The 15,584-nt window shown below is 35.8% G+C and overlaps 1 protein-coding gene across 1 annotated transcript in view; it reads left to right on the forward strand.

Annotated features, from left to right (window-relative positions):
- The window catches only part of otk (protein tyrosine kinase 7), a 230,700-nt gene extending 223,634 nt beyond the window's left edge, over window positions 1–7,066 (forward strand). Inside the window, exons 14-16 of the mRNA XM_071594255.1 lie at window positions 96–385; window positions 2,799–3,095; window positions 5,422–7,066. Coding sequence (XP_071450356.1) covers window positions 96–385; window positions 2,799–3,095; window positions 5,422–5,733 — 899 coding nt within the window. The 3' untranslated portion in view covers window positions 5,734–7,066. The remainder of the gene's footprint in view (window positions 1–95; window positions 386–2,798; window positions 3,096–5,421) is intronic.
- Window positions 7,067–15,584: the final 8,518 nt, after the last annotated feature.

Below are 15,584 nucleotides of genomic sequence, written 5' to 3' on the forward strand. Positions count from 1 at the left end.
GGGAAAATTTTATGTTGGAAAAATGTAATATTGATAATTGAAATTGAGAATTTAACACTATTTCTGTATTCAATTTTTATGTGTTCTATGTGCAGGTAAAGGAGAGTTTGGCGAAGTTTTCTTAGCCCGTGCCAAAGGGCTGAGGACATCGCGACATGCTGGGTCAGGTGGTGAGGGATCGGAGAGTGAAAGTGGGTCAGATGGAGAGAAGGGGTCGGTGATGGTGATGGTCAAGGCCCTGGAGGTGAAGGAGGAATCAGCCTTAACGGAGTTCAAGCGGCAGTTGGATATGTTTGGCAAAGCCAGGCATCCAAATGTGGCTAAGCTCGTAGGGCTGTGCAGGGATGCTAACCCACATTACATGCTCCTAGAATACTCTGCCTGGGTGAGACATAACTTATTATACTCCTCTACTCTTTAGTTGAATCAAAAGTGGCAGCATTTATCATTTATATTTATGAAGGCTGTTTGTTTAAAAATAATGATAATTTTTTTTTAAATTAACTTAAAATTACATTGTTAGCTAAATGTGTGATTATTTGTGGGGCAAGTTTCTTTGATTTGACTCCAGTATTGTATTAGCAGCAGCCAGTGAAAGTTCAGCTCACCTGTAGAGGTAAAATACAATGTGGTGTTGTAATTTGGCTATCATTTGATAAAATTGTTTGCTGGGGCTTATGTAATACTACAGAAGGCTTATGGAGAGACTGTCCTTTGTCCATAGCACACCTAGGAGATGGCTCAAAAGTATTTGAAGAGGGGTGACAATCAATTTCAAAGGAACCGGAGCTCCTGGCACTGCTCTTGCAGAAATGAGCATTAAAACTGATATGATATTGGGATGATGTGATGACTAATTTCCTGGCTTCCCACCCCGAGGGTCAGGGTTCTGGCAGTAGGATTTTTCAGTGGAATCCAAAACACTTTTTGAGGTTTTTCATAGAGAGCTCTTTAATGGAGTTTGTGGTCTGTTGGATGAGGTTTTAAAACTGTTTGATCCCTAGCTGCTTCTCATTGAAAGTAGGCTAAAGCTAATGACCTTAGCTGCCGGTTGCTTCCCTCAATAACTACAACTATTTCCACACTGCTGCTGCTATTGTAAGAAAAGTTTATCAAATAATGTAAAGAGCACTATTATAAATAATAAAGAGCTCATTGGGTGACACCACATGTTGGTGATAAAAGTTGCATATTAGGAATATATGTGTGCAATGGATTCTGCTAATTCCACTGGGGAATTGTGAGTTTGGCTTCATACTCATGCACCCATTTTTGTGGCATCGCAGGCAGCCCAGCCAGTCAGGATGTTGATGGCGATGGAGGTTTTGGCACCACAGAAGTTGCCCATCTCTCAACCCTTGTTTGTGAAGTAAATTCCTCATCCTTTCTGTAATTCAGATGTAATCCTAAATGACTCTTTTCTGTTCCTCATTGTGAAGAAACATCGTCGTGGAAAGCGTTTTTCATTATCAAAAGAAGGTGTTAATCAACTGACATTATCAACTTGCAATGGCTACTCTCTGCTACTACTCTGGTGCAATACTGGAGTCAAGTCAGTTAAACTTGTACCACATTAATATAACTGTATAGCAAATGTAAATTTTGCACAATGAATTATGCAGATTAAAAATATCAATATGAATATTTACTAGAAAACCCTTATTATTTTTTTCAAATTGACTTAGATGATGAGGATGAAGGCTTGGCATTTGCCATCGATTTAGGCCAGAGATTTAGATGAAATGACATTAACTTTTATTAAATTAGACAATACGATACAAATTTTCACGATATGATACTTTTGTGATATCTTAATGGTTATTCTGCTATTCTAGGCTGAATCGTATCAAAAAAACGAAACATCATTAAAATCGATACAGCCGTTCTCGAGTTATAAATGGTGTGACTAACAAGATTTACGACTTTGTTTTGTATATATATATATATATATATATATATATATATATATATATATATATATATATATATATATATGTATGTATGTATGTATGTATGTATGTATGTATGTATGTATATATGTATGTATGTATGTGTATATATATATATATATATATATATATATATATATATATATATATATATATATATATATATATATATATATATATATATAAAACCACATGTAGATACACATTTACATTTATATATACATATATGCATGTATATACATATATATATATACATGTGGGTCGCGGTAGTCCAGGGGGTAGAGCATTGGACTGCTGACCAGAGGGGCCCGTGTTCAATTCCCGGGCAAGGCACTCTGGGCACCTGCAGCTCCACCCAAGCTATGTGATTTTTCGGGTACCAGGCCTTCCTGGGAAACCATAACTGGCACAGAGAAAGGAACTGGCCCCCCTTACCCTGATGTGTGAATTTCACATGCTGTTGGGCTTAGTACTGGGTGAACTCTACCATCACCTACCCAACCGACCTTCGGGTTGATTACTCTGTTAATGGTTTTTTATATATGCTTTATACACATGTATAAATACACACACATGTATAAATACACATTATTAACCTGACCACTGCATAAATCCTCCATATTTATCCACCAAGGAATGGCTCATTTAGGATCACAAACAGAAACTATATGATTAGTTTACCAAAGTTAAGACAGTTTAGACAGAATGTATTGATATTTTCACAGTACTAACATATCCTTGGGTTTGATTTAAATTTTATTAAATTAAATTATAAAGTTGTTTGTTGTTGAAAAATGTTCGTTCACTATATTATAAATAATCTTAATCATACATTATTTCTTTTTTTAGGGTGATCTCAAGCAATATCTAGTGACAACTTGCAAGAGTAGCAAAGCAAGTGAGGGCAAAGAAGCTGGCACAACCGCAACCAGTCCCACAAGAACCCCATTGACTGAGAACCAGTGCGTGGATGTTGTGAAGCAGATTGCACTTGGAATGGAGCACATTGCATCTTTGCGCTTTGTGCATCGAGATTTGGCTGCCAGAAATTGTCTCATATCTACATCTGGTGTCAACATTAAAATTTCAGCTCCATCACTGTCAAAGGACACTTATTCTGCTGAATACCACACCTTCCAAAATCAGGTACAAATAGCTGGGAAAATATGCAAATGTAAAATAAGCGGTATATACTTATGTATACATGGTTTACATAAAAAGGTTTCGGGAAAAGTTAAGGAAAAATAGATTTATTTCAGATATTGCTAAAATGCCTCAGAATTTGTATAAGTACATCCCTTGAGCATCAGCACTCTTTTGCCAGCGACCATTTCACAACTTGAAGGCTCCCTGGTAGGTTTATTCCGGAAGGTCTCTAACGGTGCTTGTACAAGCTTCTTTGATGGCACTTAGGTTCCCGTGTTGGTGCCCTCTTAGGAAGGATTTCACTTTTGGGAATAGGAAATAGTCTGCTGGTGCCATGATTACGTTGTCCACAATGTAAGGGTCTTCTTCAACACTTTGCAGAAGGCCTTCACAAGTTGACTGTGGACTTCACTTTTGATCATCTGTTAAGACCTTCGGGACGAGTTCAGCACAGATCTTTTACATAGCCAAATTTTCTGTGATAATGGTGTTCACTGTCATCTTATTAATAGCAATATGATCTGCTATCATACGCACACTTAACAGGTGGTCTGAATTCAGCACTTCATGCACACATCAGGAAAAAATTGTTATCAATACTTTATATACAAATGTTGTTGGTTAACTTCAAATACAAAACTTCAATGAAAAAATCTTGTATCAATATAAACACAAGATTTATAATTTGATATAATTTAGTTATTTATGATATCAAGATATTCTATTATTTTAAAGATAGGTTTTCAACGGTCCCTTATGACTATTTATTTCTAAGTATTGCAAGAACTTCATCTTTATTTTCTTGATATTATTTCATGATGAACATAGGTGTAAACAAAAGAGATATTATATTGGTAATTTTTAATTACCTCATATATTTATACTTGCTACAGTACAGTCTTAAAAGCAATTGTAGCAGTATTCATAGGGCAGCACTCTTGGCACTGCTTGTAAATTTTGGAATGAACTCAAAATCTGACTATCAATGATAATGGTTGATACTGTTGATAGATTGAAATAATAAAAATAAATATAAATTGTTAACAACTTGATAACTACTGCCATAAATGTTAAATTATGTTTCTTTTTGTCCTTATCACTTGAAAATTTGCATTTATTGGAAGTTCAGAAGTTATAATTAAAATGAATTCACTGTAATGAACATAGCAGCATTAATATTAAAGAAATAATATCAATTTATGCACTAGATATGTAAAAAATGGATATTTTTCGTAAAAACTCAGGGGTTGGACCTATGCATGAGATTGATCTCTACACATGTAGGCATGGTAATTTTGTTTCTAACAATCTGAGATGTAAAATTTTCCTGAAAAGCTTTTAAAGCAGGTTTTTGACTCTGTTGAAAACACTTAAGTGAAAGCATTGGAAGGAAATTACAACCCAATACTTCCAGTCCAATAGTTGATTGAAGAGAGGCAGACAGATACCCTCTTATCCCTGATTAATGCCATGGCTGGTAGTGGTAATCACAACTTAAAAATATGTGCATCCATAATAACAAAATATAATTTGATATTTTGTTCTCTCTGTTTTGTAGGCTTTGTTACCAATGTTGAATTATGGTTATTTTCTAACCATTCTGAACTCTGAATTAATTATTGCCAACTTGCATGCTAGGAGAGTATTCCCCAGTTTTGGGATTTTCAATAGTTATGGCAACTGCAGTTCAATCCCTAAATTACTGTTAATAATTGATGGTAAGTTGGAAGGCTTGGAATCAAGCATTTGCAGAGCTTCATTCCTGTTCTTTCCACACAACAGTAAGGCTGATAGGTTCGGGAGACTCTTGCTATTTTGAGCTAATAAATGCATGATGTAACATGGATGATTGAAAAATTACCAAAAAATGCTTCAATTACTGTAAAACAAATACGATTGACAACTTTTGATTTTGTATATTAAAAAATTTAAACAAAGCGTAGGTATTTTAAACTTGTATTTTTTTAAAAGTGTATCCAAGAATTTAATCATCCTTATGATTGTAACTGAATTGAAATTTTGAGGTTCTGGGAAGATAGAATAGGTAATAGCATACTTGAGAGTTTACTGTATACTCCCCTTTAAGGCCATCCATTAACATTCCTTGCTGCAGTTACATAAATTTGGCCAAATATTCAAATTTTTATAGTTTAAAAAAAACATAAAGGGTCCTTCTTAGTACTGTTGCCTCCTTTATTCCATAAGTAGCAAGCAAGTGTTCAACACCACATTTCTATCTAAATTGATTTCTCTCTACCCATCTTATTATTATTAGTATTATTATTTTTAACGGGCTCCCATTTCTCTCCCTCTCTGATTCATGCAGCTGATCCCGATTCGGTGGATGCCTCCCGAGGCTGTCCTGGAGGACGACTCATCCACCAAGTCTGATGTATGGGCTTGGGGTGTACTAGCAAACGAGGTGTTTTCTGGAGGCGACCTGCCCTTGAGTCAGCTCACCAATGATTCCATAATTGGCGCAATGCGCGACGTGGGCAAGACGGCAATGCACCAGGTTCATGCCTCTGTTCCGGCCTCCCTGCGGTCATTACTGGAATCTTGTTGGGCAACGTGCCCGCGTGATCGACCCTCATTTCCAGACATTGTCGCTGCCATCGGGGCAGACACTCAACTCTGAATGGCCATGACGTAGGGAGGCTTTCAAAAGAGGGTTTGGAGGAAATGTATTTATGCCACTTCTTTGGTCGTTCACTTAACCTGCAGTGCACACTTGAAATCGTCACTTGAATTGGTGACAGAATTAGGAGATTGAACATTTACCCAATTTCAAAAGAGAAGTGGGAATTCAGTTTTGCACTTCTCTCCCCAGACTAGTCATTTGAAGACAGTACTGATAGGGTTTTGCTGAATGTATCTTTTCGTGCTGATTTTTACTAGTGAATGTGAATAATCATGACAGTGGAACAATGGAGCAAGGTGATATCTGCTTGGATCCGGACCAATGAAAAAGTATTGAAAAAAAATGCATCACCCTATGAAGATAAATTTGCACAAGTAAACTCTATGAAGATCATCAACAATGTATGACGAAAAATGTCTCACATCCATTGCAATAGCCATTGTTGGCTCCAGTACCAAACGTATAAGCCCGAATACCTTGTGTGAATGGGAGTGTCCATTATTCACTCTTTGTTGACCAAGCTACAGTTTTGTATGCCTTTTTACATAATTAACATTTTTCAATGGCCTACCTTAATTGCTTTTGTGCTTTTGGGTGGCTTCTCTGTGTTTGGTGTAACTTTGTATTATATTTTTTCTCTCCGGTTGATATGGTGTACTTCCTTCTGTGGCAATCCCCAGGAAAGTTAATCCTTTATGCACATTGGCAAGAGGTTGTAATTCTGATTTCATGTTCAGACTCATCACATTAGGTATGATATTGGCTTGGATTTTGTCTCCACTCTGCTAACTTGTTGTGTGTGTCAACTGGGCGTGGGAATACGTATATATAAGGATGATTTGCCCGAATTGATGATGCTTTCGTCGGGAGGGTGGACTGTGCTGTTGGACATGAACAGATTGATTGAGGGAGCTTGGTGAGAGGGGCTGGAATGTTGCTTTAAAAGGCACAGTGTATTTGTAAGAATGACTCATTGCTGATGGCCATCTGGCCCCAGTTACTGCATATCCACTTGGTAATATATCAGCTCATGCTTTTAACCTTCTCTAGAGGAAACAGTTTTTATCCAGGTATGTTTTTTACCTTTTTCTGAGGTATTATGAAAATTGTTAGCCTAGATTAATTTCTCGTTTGATGCCCTTGTAATTTTGTATTTTAATACCGTTTTCTACAATTTTACTAAATGGGAAAATAAGTGTACTTTGTAATTTATGACCAAAAACTTTTGTATTTTGGAAGCATTTGTTTATTTCCCATTTTATTGCCTATGCCTTGTTTTTTTTAAAAAACAAGAATGTAATTTGTTTTACATTTTAAAATATTTGTGAGATACCTGTGCATATATTTTTTCATGAAGTGTTTTACCATATTTGTATGTGAAGTGAATTATTTATTGTCTAGTCAAGCAATAGATCGTAAGACATTAACCTTTTTATAATGTATGATTAAGATGATGTTTTTGTAATTTTTTCAATGGTTGCTAAAAAAATTGTAGTTTACTCCAAATTTAAGAATTTCTTTTGTTTAGGAAAGAAAATTATGTAGGGTTTACTTATCATTCCAGTTTAATGTGCATTTTTGAACAAATTTAATGTTTTCTTCCTCATCCAAGCATGTTAGCTTTTGGTAATTTTGTGTTATTTTGATACATATATAGTAAAGTCCACTTGTACAAAAATTATAATTACTCTAGTTGGGTGCAGGAAGACGTTCTTAAAAATTTTTGACTCAGGTTTTGAACAAAATTAAATTTGGACACTTATATGCTTTTCATATTTAGGCTAACGAAAATCACCTTTTTAATTTTATATATACCTACTGCCATTTTGTGGTTGCATAAAATCACTAGTTACTCTGTGATGTTTTTTTTTGTCTTTTAATAAATTAATCATGAATCAAAGTATTTTCCTTTATTTTTCCCAACCTCTTAATATTTCACGATCATGGTTTTGATGCTGTGCAGCATCGAAACCATGGTCATGAAATATTAAATCTTTTTGTTGGAAATGTTAAGTTTCTTTTAACCCTCATAATGAAGGAATTCCACAAAGTTAAATAAACCTGAAACTGTTATGTTTATTGAATGCCACTGGTTATAGTGAATGTTGGCAAAGCTCATAGGAGCAAATGTAGAATGGCAGACAAGTGGGCTATTCAAGTTAAACAACTGAATATCCTAAGAAACTTTGGAAGGTTAAGAAGTATTTATAATTTGATAATGGTCCCAGGTTTTAATCTAATGAAATAACTATAAGTTAATTGCTCCTTATACCACTGGAATAGAGAACATATTTTTAGCAACAAAATATTTTAAAGTCAATTCATTCAAAACCATTTATTAGAAAACATCATTTGATTATATCATTCTCTTTCAAGGAATGTTCTCCCCTTTATCTCAGTCTTCAACATCCCATTGTCAATCAATATGCTCGGCATTCATCTCTCCTGCCTCCCTTGGATTTCTCCCAACAATCCCCTCTCCTCTCCCACCATTGTAAAAGTATTGAAAGCACTTTCCCATCTGTCTTCCTTTCTATTCACTTCACCTTTTCCATCCTTCCCCACACCCACATCCCAAAAGCCTCCAACCTACACCTATTCTCCTGTTTCAATGACCTTTTTTCCATGCCACTCAAAACCATGCTCCATATCAAAGTTTAAATGAGCCTTTTCTTAAAATCCTTACTCAACTTGCCTGTCATCAATTTTCCCCTTCTTGAGAAAGATTCTTTGCCTAATGGCATCCTTCTTCTTACATCCCTTACATTGAAACATAAGTAAACAATTCCATGGGCTCTAGTTTATGACCTCAAATTTTAACCTAGTCTTTCCCTTTTTCAAAACTTCATAACGTTTGTTTTGTTTGCAATGATTCTCATCCCATTCCTATCGCAATTATTTTATAATTCTCTTAGCAATGATTGTAACCCCTTGCTTGACTGGCTAATGAAAGCATGATCCTCAGCGAGCCTAACTGATTTTAAAAATTCCTGACTGGCTTTCATTCCTCCCTCCAGTTCTTTCCATGCCTCTTCTGCCATTATCTCCTCATAAATGTTAAAGAGTACAGGAGATAATGGACACCCCTGTTCCAACCCTCTTTCTAACACTGCCCATCTTGACTTTCCATCCACAATTCACATCTGAGCAGTCTGTGAAATGTATTGCTTGCAGATAAGTCACCTATCTCTCCAATCTACTTGTATCTTCTGTAATGCATTCATTAATTCAACTTCATAACATGTATTTATGTCCAAGAGAACTATGGTGTTATTTGATTTATGGAACCCGGGTTATCAGCATTTTCATTACTAACGATGGAGATTCAATGAAGAAAGCAAAGCGTTTATTATTCCATTCATCTATGTGCCCCAATTAATTCAGAATAAACTACCCCTTTTAGTAAAACACCTGTAGTGAAGACGAATTTTATGCTTGTGTGCAGAAAATGGTCAATATATATGAAATATACAAGTTCGTGATTTGAGGAGCATGCTCATTAAACTGAATGCTAGTTTTGCCTGTTCATTCCCAGCCGAACAGAGTGACTGGTGGAGATGAGTCCAGTGGATTGAGGTCGTTATTGTGGGGCTTAAGTGGCACCTTCAAGAGTTACATTTTGGGCGGTACTCGCACTTTATTCTAAATACGTTTCAGCGCCAGCCAGTGGATGTAGGAACTAAAAACCAAAACTTGGTGACTGCACGAAATCATCCGCTTCGAGGACAGTCGCGCCTGAAGCGTAGGCTACCAGCGTTTTATAAATGAAACCGTCGGTTGCAAAGATATCAGGGTGGGCCTTATTTGACACCACATATTTAGCAATGATGGTCCAACAAGGACAACACAACAGATATTTTCTGAACTTGCGCAACGCATTCGCGAAATGGTAGTGAATATAAAAAAATTCGTTTGATGAAATTATTTTATTTTATAAGGTTTGTTACTAAGAAGAAAGATTACTAAAAGCGAGGAAGAGGAAATTGATGACTGAGACGTCGAGTAGTAATCTAAAGAATGGATCATTGAAAACTTTGACATGGAGCTTGGTTTTGTACGGCGCGGAAATATGGTCGTCGAAGTAAAATAATAGGTGTAAATTGGAGGCTTTTGAAATGTGGGTGTAGAGAGGGATGGAAAAGGTGAAGTTGATAGAAAAGAAAAGAAGCGTCGAAGTGCCAAGCATGGTGGGTGATGAGAGGGGTTTGCTGGGAGAAATACAAAGGAGGCAGGAAAGATTGATGAAGAGCGTTTTGATTGGTGATGGATGTTGAAGACTATGATGAAGAAGAGAACGTTGGGTAAGCGAGGAAGGCGTAGGAAAAGGATAGGGATATTGGACGTAATGAACGGAAGAAAGAAGTATATGGGATGGAAGATGGGTTTATTTTAGCGTCAGATGTGCTAGCCAAGACTTGCCTCGATTAGTGAGACAGCGGATAAAATTATATTTCGGGTGGACAGGATATCTTAGGAATAACATTCCCGAAAGAACAACCCCTTCGCCCTTGGCCAATTGAATACCTAACATCTGTGGCACCCTGAAGAGTCATCTCTTCATCGTCTGAGAAAGTAGTACATTGAACACAGTTCGTCAACGTGTGTACGCTGCACTTTCAATAGGCATGCCGCAGTTAGTACGATGTATCGAGTGATATAAAATGCTAATTTCCATAATAGGTATTGCGCGAATAAATCGGAAGTAATCCAAGGTGAAGTGTAAAGGCATGTTCTGGTCCTGCGGTTCGAAAAATATCGTTTATTTCCAAATACTTCCATAAGACTCCGTGTCATTCGAATTTACCATTGTAAAGTTCTTGGATTTATTGTATAAGGCATCGCGTTTCTTTTCAAACATATAACGCAATAAAATCTCCCGATTAGCGCCAACCTTTGAAATTTTCCTTTGTTTATTTCATTAAAAAAGTGTAATAATTTCGCATTCGATAGTCGGAAGAGGCTCCTTAGGACGGCATCAAGTATCAGTATTATAAGTGAAAGCTACCGATTGATAAGGTCATTTGGGTGCTTAGTTTTTGATGGGTAATTAGGTAGGGGTAGTTGGGGAAAGGGCAGGAAGAAAGCCACCGTTGGAATCAGACTATGGTTCATGAATGGCGCCAAGCGGTCAACAGTTTAGCATCCTATCCGATGGACGGAATACTGCGGTCGTTGTTAAGGCTGTAATCCAGCTCTCAGAACTTTCTTAGCTCTGAAGACGATTTTTGTACCGATATTCACAGATTCTATAATTCAGAAAATATACCGGCAACTACAATAACTATTGTGTAGCTACAAAACTAGTACATATTCACATATGGGGATAAATATAAAATGCATATAATCTCTTTTATTTGGTTTTATTTATATGCATGCTGAAACATTTCCGAATAAAATCGTTAATATGTGCTACGGCCTTCCAATGTACACTTAGTACTTTTTCATGAGTCTTTCTATTAATTCCATTGATAAACGCCATAAAATTCGTGCCTCTCTGGCGAATAACGAGTTATTGTTTTAGTAATACCTTCTTTTACTTAAATTGAAACTAACCTCATTTGATTACTTTTTTAAATCAATGTACACTTCTCTTTACCCATCCGGCAGTAATTTCATTTCCAAAGGCCATTTTCAAGAGCTGTTCGAGCGAGGATTTACGATGAATCGGCGGGATTGCCGGAATTTTAAAGCTCAATTGTTTTTGTTAATTCAACGTTTTCATCAAGATTTACCTAAAATAATTTGCCAAAATGGTTTACACACCTTAGACCGCGACTTTTAAACGAATTCATTTCCAAATAATCCTATATCTCAGCTGTAACGAAAAGGAATAGCCTAATCCTTGTTTTAAAACAACCGCCACAAACAGTAGAACTGATGAAAGTGCAAAGAATTGTATATATTCAGGCAACATGTTTGAAAATTATTTCTCTAAGCGTAATAAGAGTATGTGTGCAAAAGTCATGGGCGCTTTCAACCCAGACCTCTTTTGGATATTTTACCATGTCAACTGAAGTAGATGGGAATACTAATTTGCTATGCGGTAAGTAAACGACTTAGGCGACTAAATGCCTTATTTTCTGACACGTTAGATGGGAATTAAATCAACATCGACTCTCTGCAGACATATTCAATTAAATTTAGCGAAAATCTAAATTAAATTAAATTTAGACTTTCACTAAATTCTGCAACCACCAATATTCAGTCATTTCAATTCAGCAATACCAGTTGAAGGAGGTAATATTTTATTCTTAGAAAGTTTTGAAATATTTTTATTTAATTTTCATTTGAAAGACGACCTTGAGTCTTGTTTAGATTTGATCTTAATTTTAGTGTGTTATGTAAATCCCATCAGTTTTTCACCCAATTGTTTAATGTATAATTTGGAGAGTTTAAACATTCCAATGTCTCTGTTTTATAATCGGAATAACTTTTGTAAGGTCAGCTATTTTTAACGACAGCATTTTTTCACTATTGTACATTTTGATAGAGGGGGCTATGCGTGCAAATAAATATTTTTTAATCTGAGCATGAGTAAAAACTCATCAATTTTTTATAAAAAGCTATGCTAGTAAATTAATGAAAAATCACAGACATGTTTTCCTCAACTTGATGAATTATCTCATAAGTTTGTTGACAATGGAAGATTAATGGTGATATTTTTTGGGTAGATCTTAGAAGATATGGTATAATTTGGACAGAATATGTCAACTATAGAATTGTAATACATGGCTAATTTATCATATCCATGAGAACACTAAAGCTAAGGAGCAGATTAACTTTGTAATTTTGTGTCTGATTTAAATAATTCCGTAGTTGAATTTCTTATGGCTGGGCCTGCTGATCAGAAACCATTTGTGCATATGCATCACGTAAAATATCCTTTTTGGTCACCAAAGGTCAACCACTAATTAAGAGAAATTGTCAAATAACTTTAAATGGACAGAATGTCTGACTGCATTTTTCTGGTCTCAGATTTGACCTTTGTGCCCCATCAAGAGGCATTAATGAACCATAATAAGCTTTATAAAATAGTTTTTGACTAGGTGGGCAAGTGAACACAGTAGAAAAAGCTAAAGGGGATGCGCAAAGTTCCTGCTTTTAAATATCTGTATGAGTAAAAATAAATGTCATCAAGTAACAAACTTTGGCTTTTAGGTGTCCTCATGTGGGTTATATTAAAGTCGCCCCATCATGTTTGCAAAAAGTATATATGTGCCCATAGTTATTCCATTGTAATTACCTTTTCTCCTCTTTGCAATGGATTTGTGGATAAGACAGGGTTGATACTTAACACCCGTAATTTTTTATTTTATTATTTAATTATTAATTAACTATTTAAACTATACACCAAAATATCAGAATAAGAGTTATGGGAAGGGATAGGAGTAAGAGTAGGGAGCTTATTCAGTCAAAATTCATAAGTAGTTAAGTTTAATGAGCCAATCAGCAGATGTAGTGACATTTTGGAGTTAATTACAGAATAAATGTGAGGGCAAGAGGGGAACATAAAATTGGAATTCTACCAGTAAAGGTAAGTTTGGGATGGACACAGACTACACAGCAACATAATAATATACTTCATTGTCTCCTAACAAAACACAATCTAACACGACAATAAACACTTCTTCAATGCTGCGTACTTCCTTCCTTCTCCCCATTATGCCTATCTTATTCCTACCCCTTCCTCTTCTATATAACATTCGCCCCTCTATCCAGTCTTCAACACCCCACTTCCAATCAAAATGCTCTGTATCAATCTTTTCTGCCTCCTTTGGATGTCTTCCTACAATTCCATTTCCTACCCCCACCAAACCTAGTCCATAATATCGTCTTAACTGATATCTCTTTGAATCCCCTGGCATTTGCCATGTATGCTCACACCTGTTGTAGTGTTTGAACCAAGCATTGTTATGATTATTTATTTATTATATTGTTCTTTTAGTCAGGCACATGACATAGAACATAGTCGGAGAGGTTTGCAGAACTAGAAGTAGAACAATAAATGAAAATGCACCCTTCAATTAAATATAGTAGTCAAATCCCTATAAAATTAAGAGGAATACACAGAAACAGACACACTCTTACATGTAATACAGCTGACAATCACAAGTTACCACTCATTCACAATGCAATAGCACTACATTAATAGCGGCTTCATAAGTGCAGTTTTTTAACCTATTTACAGTGGTTTTTTAAATTCTCAGCAGAAATTTGTTTAAAAAACACTGTCTTCACAGTAAACACTTTCCTCTGCAGAACTCCACAGTCACATCCCCTAAAGGTCATTTTGTGCTCTTAACACTCCCTTCTGCTACCGTAAAATTCTAATCCATCATCACCATCAATGATTTCCTTCCAGTAACACATGCAATTAAATCTGTCATAACAAAACAAAATGATGGCATGGTCAAGAAGTGTGGCTTTCCAAGGTTGAATTTTTCCTGAATTGGTTACATACGGCGTCCAGCAAGTCTAAATTACGTTGTTTTACATGTTTTCCAAATCATTTTTATAAAATTACCTGGATTTTTGACACATTTGCAATTGATTTTTTAGTAAAACAGTCATGTAAATTGTAAATTTTATAAGCTATCTGTAATGAAGAAGTGGATGGATAAATTGCATGCCTGTTTTCAGCTACCAGCGCTCACATCTTCCTCCTCCTGTTTCTCATGGTTCATCCTTAGCCTCCCTTGGTAATTCTCCCCCTCCATGTTTCCTTCAGTCATGGTCTTCAGTAAGCTATTGTGCCTCAGGATGTGTCTACTTAGTTTCACTCATTTTCTCTTGAGTTATTATATAGGCTTTCCTCTTTTTCACCCAATTTTAGAAGTACTTCTTCATTTTTTACCCAGCCTATCCACCATTTTATTTTTAGCATTCTTCTCTAGTACCAGATTTCCAAATTTCTTTTCTCTGCTACTCCTATGGTATAGGTTACACATAAATAGAAAAGGATACTCCACATATAAGTTTTAATGAATTGTTTCTTTATATATATACTAGCTGAATACCCGGCTTTGCACGGGTTAGGGAGAAACAATAATATAAATATACTACATAAATAAAAACAACAAATTATAAAGTACAACAATACACTACTTCATACAAATTTAAGAATCTTTTTTATTTAACACCTGTTTATAAACTACATTTTTTGTTTCATATCCAGGAGAAAGAATATATAAATTTTTAGGCGAACCTACTCTGGAGCAAGCAACATAAAGTTGCCCGTGGCTAAAACATGGCGATCTTAGATCAACACCACAAAACTTTAAAGACTGTCCCTGTGATTTATAATGGTAATTGAAAAAGCTAGCCGGACTGGAAACTGTAATCTTTTAAAGTTGAAGGGAAGATCAGTTGGGATTAGAGGTATCCGTGGAATAAAAATTATTTCACCTTTTCCTTTTCCAGTTAAAATGACTGCCTGGATTATATTTTTCATTAATTTTGTCACACACAATCGTGTCCCATTGCAGAGTTTTGGTGGATCTAAATTTCGCAATAAAGTGATTGGAGATCCTACTTTAAGTATAAGGCGATGTTGTGGCAATCCAGCTGGATCAAGTGAATTTAGGAATTCCGTTGGATAATTGACGGCTTCGTCAGCATCCACTACGGTATCAACCGATTTATATTCAATCACGTCTCCTGGCAGCATGGCTAGTATCTCCTTGTTAATTTCATTAACATCATCGTTCTTAGGAGCAAGAATGGCTCTTTCTCGCAACCATTCTAAATTTTTATAATTTTGATTAACGTTAGGATAGACTGCTTGTATCATATCGTGGACAGTTTTCACCGATACACATAAATCTGATGACAATTTTATCATACCAGAT

This window comes from Hetaerina americana, unplaced genomic scaffold (genome assembly GCF_022747635.1).
Source record: "Hetaerina americana unplaced genomic scaffold, ioHetAmer1.1.p SCAF_6, whole genome shotgun sequence".
Classification (NCBI taxonomy): domain Eukaryota; kingdom Metazoa; phylum Arthropoda; class Insecta; order Odonata; family Calopterygidae; genus Hetaerina; species Hetaerina americana.